Source organism: Choloepus didactylus, chromosome 11, assembly GCF_015220235.1.
Source record: "Choloepus didactylus isolate mChoDid1 chromosome 11, mChoDid1.pri, whole genome shotgun sequence".
In the NCBI taxonomy this organism is placed as follows: Eukaryota; Metazoa; Chordata; class Mammalia; order Pilosa; family Megalonychidae; genus Choloepus; species Choloepus didactylus.
In genome coordinates, this window is record NC_051317.1 from 11,932,163 (window position 1) to 11,945,217 (window position 13,055).

The 13,055-nt window shown below is 40.1% G+C and overlaps 1 protein-coding gene across 1 annotated transcript in view; it reads left to right on the forward strand.

Moving 5' to 3' along the window:
- The window catches only part of ATP10B (ATPase phospholipid transporting 10B (putative)), a 242,972-nt gene that overhangs the window by 120,682 nt on the left and 109,235 nt on the right, over positions 1–13,055 (forward strand). Inside the window, 2 exon segments of the mRNA XM_037799283.1 lie at positions 11,253–11,546; positions 12,570–12,764. Of these exon segments, the coding sequence (XP_037655211.1) occupies positions 11,263–11,546; positions 12,570–12,764 (479 nt within the window). The 5' untranslated portion in view covers positions 11,253–11,262.

A 13,055-nucleotide genomic window follows, 5' to 3' on the forward strand; every position in this document is an offset into this window, starting at 1 on the left:
AATTACCTGGTCCAGAAAGAATGAGTGACTTGTCTACAGTCCCATAGCTGGTTAGCAGAATATGTAAGTCACATGTCAGCTTGGCTTACTCTGCCCTCGAGGTTCTAGATGAGATCAACTGAACCCCTTCCCATATCCTAAGGAAAATCCAATGCTACCACCTTCTCCCTCCCCCAAAATCCATGAATTCCTATGGGACTTAGGTTTCTCCCAGTCATTTCCAATTCCAGCTTTTGCTAAATTTCTCATTCTCTTCTCTTTCTTGTGGATTTTCTTTTAGCTTCTCCTGGGCTGACCATGTATTGAGCCAAGAACGGGAACAGCCCCTTTTCCTTGACTTCTAACCTCTATCCCCCAATCAAAAGACACCATTCACTTTAGGCTACTCTGTGTTATAAAGTTTTACCAACATTTTTGAGTAACATGGAAGGATATTAGATCATATGACAATATCATATATATATCATTACAATATCATAGATTAAGTGAATATTTGACTTCTTTGTTTTTTAAAAATCCCTCTGCCATTTTCTGCCAACACAGGCACCAGAAAGCACCTGCTACCTTCTTAATCCCAATTTCTTGTGTTCATGCCACCTAATTCCACCCCCCTTCCCCCCCACTTTTCCTTTTCTCCTTAATTCTCTTCCTCTTGCCTCTTACCCCAAGTGTTGATCAGAGTATATTACTTCCCTAAGGGAACTCTGGAAGCAGCTATTAAAATATCAGGTTTTCACTCTCGTCACAAATCTGGCCCCACATTCCTTGAACCAAACCAGGTACCTATTCCCTATGACCTTGAGAAAACTCCCAAATTTCCCAGGCTCTGCTCCCCGCTGGCCCTGCCTCAGTCTTTGCCTGGGGTTTTAGTCAGCATACAACTCACATACCAGGCCTGTAGATGTTTTCAGTGAGGCAAACAATCAGTCAGTGCATGCTATTGTCTTTTAATTGTTTTCAACCCCTTGGCCTTTGAACAACTTTCCTCACCCTTCAGCTCAGCCCTGATTTATTCAGCTTCTGTGAGCAATTTATTCACTTTTAATTAGATACAGCTTAATTATTTTGAAGGTAAAACAAACCAAAGGAATGTATAAAACAACTTTTAAGTGAAATCACATTTCTGCCTGGAGGGATATTAAAAATGAAATGATGCATCTCATCTTACCTGCTTCTTACAAAGCAAAGAGTGCCCATGTTATCTTTTTATTTTCCAAGATCTTTTGCCTTCTATCAGGAAGATACCTGGGAAATCAGGCTTGGAATAGAGGGGAAAAAAATGGAAAAAAGGTAGCTTTCAATGGAGAGCAGATAAGTAAGTGTTTAAGGCCATGTTTCTCCAGATTTGGTCTTTGGCACCCCTACTTTGGAATGACCCAGAGGCTGGTTAAGAGAGCAGATTCCCCATCCTCACCCCAGAGCTTAGAATCAGTAGGAATCTGCCTTTTTACCAAGCTCCCCAGGCGATTCTGATGTTCACAAAAGTTGAAGATCCAGTGGGCTAAGAGTTCAGGCACTACTAAAACCAGTGCAGTGTCCTTGGGAAAATGAAAACTGATTCACCCTTAAAGCAGAAAAGGGCCATCAGGATCATCTTATGTAGTGCTTCACAATTGATTTTTTATTTCATAGATCTCTCAAGTGACCACCCTGGTGTTACAAAGATTTTTATTTTGACAAATAGGAACTTAAAATATTTAAAACACATACATACACATAAACACTTATATATGGAATGAAATTTTTTCTGTAAAAAAAAAAAAGATGTTTTAATACCAAAAATAAAATCTTAAAATTAAACACTTCTCTAAATTGAATATACTTAGATTTATGGAGGAAAACTGTAAAACTTGCTGTGATATCCACTGGTAACTAACATGCTATCCCTTTAGATTTGATATTGGTCACTTCTGCACACATACACACCTTTTTTTTTTTTTTTGCCCCTGTGGTGAAGCATGTGTAGTTGTGATCCCCTGGCCACTGAGATTTCTTCAGGAATGGTGGATATGTGACCTTATCAGACCCAATGAGATGCAAGGAGACTTTGGCTGGCAATGCTGGGGCAACTCTTGCTATTCTCCCCTAAATGAATCTGGAAATCATAGCCCCAGAGTTTTTGGTAACCAGCTTGCAATCTACAGGAGGAAAACCTGCCTAACAATGAAGCCATGGTGAAGAAGCGGCACTGAGCAGTACGTAGAAGGGAGAACTGTTCACCCTGTCTGGGTCTTGGAGCAAACCTCCCAGAACCATCCCTGAACACTTTCATTGTAGGAGACAATTAGCTTTCCTTTTTTTATTTTTTTTTTCCTTATACTAATTTGGGTCCTGTTTTGTCATGTGTTGTCTCAAAAATATTAATTGATAGGACTGGCATTTTGGAATCACTGATACAATTTTCAACTCCTCTCTTTCCCCCAACCCTATTCTCCCACCCTAACCATCAGATGTGGCTCTGAGGCACAGAACTCTTAAGTCATACAGCAAATAAGTGGCAGAGTCCAGGTGGATCTTCTGCTTTCCCTTTGTCACTTTGCTTCCCTTTCCCTATGGCAATTGTCCCACAATTCTGAGCCACAGGGCGAGCATTTAGCTGTTTCACAGAATTGTGGGTCTTCTTTCTTATTTTGTATGGGCCATGAGTGTTGCCTCAAACAAGCAAACAAAATCCCCATTCTAATAAGAGCCATCCTAACCTTGAGCCATCCTTTTCACGCTAACTTCTAGCCAATTCCTTGTATGGAGATCTAATTTTTGACCTTAGCCCATGGGGCTCTAGGATGAAGGGTGGTTTCCCTAAGCTTTGCTTATTATTACACTGTAAACTATAACCTGATTGTTGGCTCTTCCTTTTTCCTTTTTCACATTTTTTAATAGACTACTCAACTAATTTTGCCCTCTCCTAACCCATTCTTCTCACTGCGTCTAAAATCAAATCTGATCACTCTTCCCCTGTTGCTCTTAGGATCAATTCTAATCTCCTTAATTTAGCTCCCATAGCCAGCCATGCTCTTGTCCCTGCCTACCTTTTCAGCCCCTTCTCACAAAACTCTCTCACTGCCACTCAAGGAACCAGTACTACTGTACTATTTTCAGTTCTTCAATTTCTCTGACCTCCAGACATTGGTGCTTGCTGTTCCCCTACACGAAATGTTCTTCCCCACCCCACTACTTTCTCTTGGCTATTGCTTAATTATCCTTCCTCCAAGAAGCCTCCCTTGGCTTCACTAATCTGATTGAACTCCCGTTCTTTCAACCTCTTCCCCTTAGCACTTATTGCATTGCATTAGAATTGCCTATTGTTTATTTTTATTCTCTCCTGGACTGGCAGCTTCAGGAGAGCAGGAAAATTGTTCACCATGTAAATGCAGAGTCTGGTAGAATGCCTGAAACAAAATACTCTAAATGAGTGAATGAATGAATCAATGAATGAACATCCACTGCTGTCCTGTCATTTCCTTGTATCAGTGGCTGCACGTGACTGCCAGCTCAAACACAAATGCTTCAACTTGATCTTTGAATCCCTCAATTGTGTGATCTTACAGTCCAGTCTCTGCCCACTCCCCCACTCCACCTTTACTCAGGCTTCTCATTTTTCTATTCTTCCACCTTCTGGGCTCATGCTAGCCTCCGCATATCCAAGCCCTCTGATTCACTAATGGGATACTTCTATGTGCTGGCTTGGAGTTGTGTACCCCAGAAAAATATGTGCTTATCTTAATCCATTTTTAAATAGGACCTTTTGATGAGGTTACTTCAGTGATGGTGTGACCCAACTGAATCTGGATGGGTCTTAATCCTATTACTGGAGGCCTTATAGTGAAGGCCATAGACACAAAAGCCACAGGGAGCAGCCAGAAACTGGAAGTCAGTGCAACCTGGCAGAAAAAGGGTAAGATGCCATCATGTGCATTGCCATATGATGGAAAAACCAAGGAACCCCAAAGGTTGTAGGCCAGCCAGAAGATACCAACCCTGGGAGGAAGAAAACCTTCCAGCTTCTGAAACTCTGAACCAATATATCCCTGCTGCTGAGCCAAACCATTGTGTGGTATTTGTTTTAGCAGCCGGGAAACTAAAACATTCTACCTCTCCATGAAACTTGCCTTGCCTAGCACAGCCATCCATGTCCTCTTCCATCTCTGACAACTTCTGGTGCTTTCTACCTGCCATTTATTCAATTAACCATTTATAGCCTAACCAGTTATCTTTTCATGTGTGGATATCTTATCTCTCCACCATTTTGTTAAGTCAGAACCCATGCATTATTGATCATCATCCCTGCACTTAGCACATTGTCCTGCTTTCAGTTCAGAGCTCCATCTATGACACCAGTGTTCCCAACCATTCCAAGACCAGAGATCCCTATTGTCATCAAGGAATTTCACAACCTCTATCCGACAGTAGCTATAATTTTACTATTTATGGATTGGGAAAATATATAAAAGCAAAGTTGCACCATGAAATCAGTAATGCCTTTAAATAAATTTGAATTAATCTCAACAGTAACTGCTACATTTGAAAACAATGGCTTGCATATATCTGTTTGAGGCACATTATGCCATAGAACTTTTGAATTCTCTGCCATCAGCAGCCCACTTCTGGATCACTGTCTTATTTAGGGGTTCCTGTGTTGACCTGAAAATTGGAGCAAGAGAGCCAGATAGCTGATGTCAGGCAGTTTGGAAATTGTAGATTCCCTTCTTCAGCTAACAAAGGCAATAATAACAGAACTGACCCCATCCTATTGCCACTGCTACTATATATTTCTCCAGTAATCCTCACTGGATTAATCCTCTACCCAACTCTGAATAAATGTCATTTAGCCCAAGACTTGGCAGAGACAGTCAGTTCTCACCAAAGAGTCTAAGTTCTTCCCCCATAGCCTCACCTCCCTTACAGTTGGGATAAGGCAGGTGACTGGTTCTGGCCATTAGACTATGAGCAAGGTGGTGTAGTTCACTTCTGCTGCCCTCTTGCAGCTACATTCAAAGCCATAGGTTGAGATCATGAAGTGGTGGGACCCTGGATCCCTGAGTCACTGGATGGAGAAGAATCACCCAGCCCTGCAATGGACATTTCACGAATTGTGCTAAGCCATTAAAATTTGGGGGTTATTTGTTTCATAGCATAGCCTACTCTATCCTGACTAATATACTAGACAAAAAGTGAAGGAAAAGTTTTCAAGATAGAGGAGCTACTATATGCCTAGATCTAGGCACAAACAAAAGGCCTTGGAATGTTTGAGAATCTGGAGAACACTGAGCAAAAAAGAAAAAAGGGTAGATTGGATCATTTAGAGCAATGTAGATTAATAAGAATTCTGGGTTTTATGTAAAGGCAAGCAAAATCATTAAGGAGATGACTGACATGATCTGATCTACACTTTTAGAAAACTAACTCTGGCTGCTATGCAAAGACTATATTGGAAAGGGAGAAAGAGAATGTGCAGGGAACCGATAGAAGTTAATTGCAATAGAGCAAGCGGGAGACAATGGTGACTTTTATGATACTGGAAGCAGTAAAAGTGGTGAGAAGTAGATGGTTTGAAAAATATTTAGAAGGCAAAAATGTATAAATTGGAAATTGTAGAAACTATAGCAAATGAAAGAGAAGTCAAGGATAACTCCCAGGTCATCTGGGTAAATGGAGTTACTCTTCATAGAAATGGGGACTACTGAAACCAAAGTGAATTTTGGAGAAAAGTCCAAGAGTTTTAAGAATGTTAAAGTTGAGATGCCTGGAAAACAAGTGGAGATGCTAATTAGGTAGTTTGTTACCTAGGTCCAAAGCTCACAAGAGAAGTCTGAGCTCCAAACACAACAAATGGGAAACCAACTTGCTGGATAACTGGTGATGCCCGAAACTCTAATGAACTTGGTGTATGAGGAAGCATAATGTAGCAGACTATAGAAATATCTTTGTATCTTTTTTAAAAGTGGTTGCCCTTGAAAATCCATTGGAAAAAGGCTCTTACGGGCTGAGTCGTCAGGAAAACATCAATCAGTGGTAAGAAGCCTTACCTGAAAGATTAGTGATGGCGGTTGACTGCAGCATGCTGATGATGCTTGAGTTTTGAAAAGGTCTCCCCTTTAAGCATTCCTTTCCCACAACGACCCATTCCATTGGATTTCATTTGTCATGTATTTTATATTCTACAATATTGCATCCTCTGATTAATTTTATTTAGGGTGGTTGCTGTTCCTTTCTCACTCTCCTCTCCTCTTTCCCTCTAGTTCCCACTCTCACCAGCCGGCAATGACAACAATCCCCACCCCACCCTGTGCAAGGGCCTGGAGACTCATTTCCTATTCAATATTTCTTCCTCTCTGGAGGAATTCAGCATCTGGTGTCCTAATTATGGACACATTTTGTCGTCTGTGAATGAGGCACAATCACTGTCCCTACTCTTCCCATTGAGGGAGGACAGAGCACTTTCTGGAGCTTACAAGAACTGATTGCTTATAAACAGCTCTATGAAGATTCCTATAGTTGAGTGCAGTGCAAATGAGGATTCTGAAGTTCAGCCTTCCGGAAGGCTTCAAGCCTACCCCAGCTCATTCCTTCCCCGCAAAGGCCTTACTGCACTTTCCTGGACAAATCCCATAAGTGGAAAACTTAATGAAGGGCTTTCAAACTGTGATTTCTGGCCAGCAACCAAACACCATCAATTTAATAATACTTTGCAACGGTGAAAAAGGAATAACAGAAAAACAGAAACACTACCGTATCAAGGGTGTGACATATCCTAGATAGAAAACATTAAAATGTGAAGAAAAGAAAAAGCTGAACATCTTGGAGTCTAGCAAATATAGCTTTTCTTGAAAGGGAACAGGAACAAAATTAGAGAGGAATTATTCTATTGCCCTTACTTTTGTTTCTTTGTCTGTAAAGTAGGTGGGGGTAAAATGGGTAGAAGACTACAAAAGTGATGACAATTTCCTGAAGCAAATCCAATCAAAGTGGAATAAAAAGCAGTCCATACAAACTTGCTAATAAGATTGTTTCATTGCAAATCCTTCCTTGATCTACGAATGCTTGGAGAATGGATAAGAATCTGAATATTTTATTTAACTCAGAGTCGATAAAAAAAACTTTGGTCTTTGTTGTTTTCACTGCTTCTGCTGTTTTGACCCATTTGTGGGGGAAAAAAGAACTTGGAAAACATGTTAGCCTTTCCTGCTTAGTAAATAAGCCTCGAATAATGAAAATGACTAATGCTTTCTGAGTGATTGGTAATATTTCTGAACCTGTTCTCAACTAAGCAGATAGAGATATAGAAGTTGTAGGACAATGTTGTAATCATGGGCCAGCATTTTTTATTTTAATAAATGTAGTTCTTGTTAATGCCTATTTAAAAAAGGAAGTGTGGCAAACCCCACAGTTTCATGTATCAGTGCTTTAAAACAAACTCAAAGTATATATTTAAGCCTTTAAAAAGTGAGCTGACAAAGGACAATATGTTGTGTTGAATAAAACAAATGATACTTGGGTGAAAATTGAGAAAGTGATTCAAGAATGATTGCAATTTAAGAAAAACTGATATAATTGATAGATGTGAGGTTATGCTGACCCAGACCATTTCTTCTGAGGTGGTTATTGTTTGTTTGTTAACTAGGAGTCTAACAGGAAATTGTTTTTGTGAGATTTGCACATTTTGTCCTCAGGGTGGAGTGCTTTAGAAAACCCTGTGGTTAACTGAAGGCCAACCTTTCTTAGATTCTAGTTATTTCTAATACCAGGAGAGTGAACTGTTCATCACAAAACTAGGTGCAGATTAAACTTACTTTATAGCCACCCCCACCATGATCCTGACCAACTGATACACTTTTTGGAAAATCGTACATGAAAGGAAAATTATTTGTTGGTACCTATTTATCCCTACTTCCTCGCCCTACTTGGGCCTTCTTTCCATTTTTGAAGTCAACATGTTTGCTTTAGCAACAAGGGGTTTGCAAATCTGACTGCTTCCTAGGATGTGCATTCACCACACACACACAAGACTCCACAGTTACCTGTCACTCTCCCCTGCTTCAGCTCTAGCCTCACTGTCTCAGCAACAGGTTAGGTCCCTCTGTAATGTGATCTCTTTGCACCCTGTTCTTTGTGGCTCTTGTCCCCAGTGATGAATATACATTTATTCTTATAAGTGTATGTTTAAAACCTCTCAGCTGCACTAGAGCATAAGCTCCTGGAGAAGAGGGATGGATGTGTAGGTTTTGCTCACCTGACCTAGTGAAAACAAGCATTCAATAAGTATTTGTTGATTCAATGAATTGATTGACCCCTGACTGTGAAAATGGGATTTGCGAAAGTTGGGTTTTACTTGTGTTCATCAAAATGAAAACGAAAGGAATTAGGGTTTACTGGAAATGAGGGTCAGGCAGGATGGAAAACGTTCGGGAATGAGAACTGGAATTCCTTAGAAAATTGAATTAACTCAGTGTGTTAATAGTCTACCATAAAGAAATTGAAATTAAATAAAAGGGGACTTTCTGCCCAAGGAAAAAGAACTTTGGTTCTCTAGGATCATCACTTCAAGAGGAGTCATCTGAGTATGCCTTAGCAAACCGAAGTTATGTGCAAGTTTATTGTTAGCAGGCGAAGGTGCTTTCAAAGTCCAGAATGAAAGACAGTACAACCGGAAGATCCTTGGAGAGTTGCTTCGGGCCTGCCCCTCCCTAAAACTTCTAAAAGCATTAGTAAACCATACCTCAGATAAAAAGGATTTCACAACCCCTGCCCCCTTCGTTTCCTGTTCTCCTGTTGGGTAGAAGTAACTTATTTGAGGGAGAGCGGAAGAGTGGGATAAAGAGCTGCCTCCTTGTCCCCAGTCTTGGCCCCTCCATCCAATTTGTGTGTGCTGCAACCAGTTTAATGCTTGGATCCACAGCTCTGATCATGTCACTTCCCTTCCTAAAACCTTTCACAACTCCCTCTTACTCTCAGCATAATAGCACACCGTGTATATACAAGCATACGAAACACGCATCCCGTTTCTGAACCATTGAAAGTAAGTTACAGACATCTTGCCCCTTTACCTCTAAATATTTTAGGATGGATTTCCTAAGAATAAAGGCATTTTCTTATATAACCACTATATAATTACCAAAATCAGGAAATTTGACATTAATAAAATGCCATTATCTAATCCACAGTTCATATTTAATTTTTTTAATTTATCCAATAATGTCTTTTATATCTATTTTATCTCCCCTTAGTCCAGGATCCAATCCAGTATCACATACTGCATTTAGTTGTCATATCTTTTAGTCACCTTTAATCAGAAATAGTTCCTCAGCCTTTCTTTGACCTTTGATTTGTTTGAAAAATACAGGCCAGTTATTTTGTAGAATAGCCCTCAAATTGAGTTTTCTGAATGCTTCCTCTTGATTACCACGTAAGTGATTTCATATCCTTCTCGGCAATTCGTATTAGAAACACAAGATGTCAGCTAGTCCCTATACTGGCAATGTTTGCGATGACCTCTTGGATAAGGTGGTGTCTGCCAGATTGCTCCACTACCAAGCGATTCTATTTACCACTGTAATTAATAATTTGGGGGGAGGATATTTTGAAACTATGGAAATATCCAGTCCCTCACCAAACTTTCACCATTAGCTTAGCATCCATTTTTCAACTGCTTTATTTTTAATGAGGCTATTTTACATTGATAAAAAAAGAAAAAGAAAAGATACGATTGTGATGAATGGACTTTTTAAACCACCCCACCTAAAATACCTGCATCTCCCATATCAAGTCTCTTCATTTATGAACATCTTGTCACCTAAAATTGAGAGAAGTCTGATATGTACAGCATCAGCCAAGGCAAGATTTCTCATTTGTATTTTCAACTCTATTCATGAATTATCTTTTCATATCCTTTTCTCACACAATGAAAAAATGAATCCATGAAAGGGGCATATTTTCCATAATGAGAAAGAAGACACACAATATTATGCCTGTGTTCACATTGTGATGGACATCAGTAATTGCATTTATTTTTTCATGCTTGCTGCAAGAGCTCATTTAGGCTCTGAAGAGTTCCCTGCAGTTTTGGGGTCTGTGGATTGAAATCATTTGGATTGGTTAAAGCCATGAGGAGAATTATGATAACAGTCAGGTCATACTGGCATCAGGAAGGTAAAATATTACCATTTAAACTAGAAATGGAAGTATTTTCCTAAGTGGAACGTATTTACAACAACAGGCTGGATTGTTCATTGTAAGATTGATAATAGCTGACACGCTGTCATCCATTTAATCAAAATAAAATTGTCCAATGAGCCTCCTAAGTGGGAAACACCATCATGTGCAACTCCTAGCTTTCCAGAGGGTATCCGTGAATAATATCTTTCTGGATTTTTAAGCAAAATATGGCCGAAAAGGAAATTTGATGACTAGAATGTAGGTTCCATTAAAGGAGCACAGCAACTTGAATATTCTAGTTAAAGCAGCATTCCCCAGCCATCTAGGAAGATCCTCTGTTTTGACCAAGTGCTTTGTTTCAGAAACCACCAAATAGAATGGAGAGGGAGGGAGAGATCCCCCACAGACAACTGGATCAGAAAAAGGCAGCCAACAACAGTCAGCCCAGCCCTGTCACCTTGGGCCCAAATTTCCACTTCCTTCCACAAATGAGTTTCTGTGAAATGTCATCACTCTCAGAAAATTTTAGAGTTAGAGGAAACCTAAAGAATTTAGGTTAGAGAATTTGTTAGAGGAAAATAAGCCTTTCCATTTGTTTTAAGACATATCTCAATGTAATTTTCTGTATTGTCTAGCTTGTTTTTCACAAAAATCTTGTGCAAAACATAGAGTAAGAAGAATAGTTTTCCCCGTTTTACACTAATATCGCTGTTTTACTTTGAGGAAACAATATCACCAAGATGAAAGGATAGCTCAACATATTTATAAACCAGAGCTAGAATTCTGCCCTCTGGCATCATCACCCACCAGGACCTACTTTAGCTTTTCCCTGTAGCCCCAACGAGGTCATCAACACCCCTCCACCGCACCCCATTAAATGCTTTTACGGCATGTACCAGTTTTACTTGTATATTATTTATGTTATGATTATATAATTTGTTTAATGTCTCTCACCCCAGAACATGTGAACTGCAAGGACTGAACCTACTCTTCTCACACTGTGTCTCAGTATCTAGCTTGGATGAGTGGGTGGGCTGTTAATGGGCCGATATGCCACATGTTTCTCCTGGCCATAGCAACGTAATGTGTTTGTTTTCCAGACTCAGCCTGATGCCAGAAATGGCCCTCTCGGTGGACTCCTCTTGGCGTCGGTGGCAGTGGCGGGCCAGAGATGGCTTCTCCCAGTCTCCATCAGAAGTCACCCCACTGCTCTCTCCAGAGCAAGGAGGGCGGAGCTACAACCTGAAGCAGCAGCGGGTCGTGTTCCCCAACAACAGCACATTCCACCAAGATTGGGAAAAGGTCTCCGGGAGATACCCTGGCAACAGAATCTGCACAACCAAATACACCCTCTTCACCTTCCTGCCCCAGAATCTCCTTGAGCAGTTTCACAGGTATAAAACCACTTGTCCTGAACAAGTCACACTTTAACCAAGTATCTGCCACTTGGGCAAACTCAGAGATGCTGCCCTTTGGGACCACCTTTTCTTTAATATCCAAATGAAATAGCATGGCTCCTCACCCATGTACCTTATAAAGTCTGTGCTATTCATTTTCTCATTCATTCACTCAGAAATATTTGTCAGGCTCTTCTCTGTGTCAGGCCATGTGTTGAGTGCTAGAGATACATGAGGAAAATAAGAGAAAGACCCTGTCCTCATTGCATTTATTATCTAATGAAAGACACAGGCATTAATTTTTTTAATTATATGAATCAGTGTGAAATTATAACTCAGATACTTCCAAAAAGAGCTACATGGTGCTATTAGAGTACATAAAGGAAGACTGGCCTAGTTAAGGAAGTCAGGGAAAGCTTCCCTGAGGAAGTAATGATTGAAGTGTGAACTGAAGGAAGAGAATGCATTAACTGGGTGAAAAGGGACAGAGGGAAATCAAGGAAGGGAGCCAGGAGAATGTTCCTGCAGTCACATCTGCATGTGCAAAGGCACTGTGGCAACAGGCAGCAAGATGCACTTGGGAAACTTGAAAAACACAAGATACTCTTTTGATATGAGAAATCATTTTTAAATTTTAAAACAAAATACATACTTCAGTATCATAAATTTTGTATTATTATAAACTACCATTTATTGAGCAACTACTATGTTCTAGACACCCCTCAGTGTACCTTACAAATAACATCCCAAAGGATCCTTTTAAGAGCTGGTTAAAGTAAGTATTACCCTCATTTTACCCAATAGGAAACTGAAGCTCAGGAAGATCATACAACTAGTAAACAATAGGGCCAGAGTTTGAGTCTAGATTGGTTTAGTTACAAAGGCCTTCTATATACAACATTTTAAGTAACATTGAAAGAGAATGTCATTATTGGTATGGGCCAACCTAAGGGAAGAAATGGGGTCGAGAGCATATTTTTCTTTTTAGGATTTTTACTCCCACATGTGTATCTCTTCCAGATGGGCCAACCTCTATTTCCTGTTCCTGGCGATTCTGAATTGGATGCCCTCCATGGAAGTCTTCCACAGGGAAATCACCATGTTACCATTGGCCATTGTCTTATTCATCATCATGGTCAAGGATGGCATGGAGGACTTCAAGAGATATCGCTTTGATAGAGAGATAAATTGCTCCAACATCCAAATATATAAAAGGTAAGGGAAAGCATGCTTCTGTTTTCTCTCTTGCAAACAGATTATGCAAACTCATCAGAATTTTCAGTCTCTCCTCTCACATATTCTCTTAAATTCATTTAATTCAGTGATTCTTAACTGGGTCAATTTCGTCCCACAGGAGGCATTTGGCAATTTCTGGAGACATTTTTGGTTGTTATATGGGAGGGAGGGTGTAACTACCATCTAGTGAGTAGAGGCCAGGGATGCTGCTAAACATTCTGCACTGCACAGAACAGCCCCCCAAAATGAAGAATTATCCAGCTCAAAATC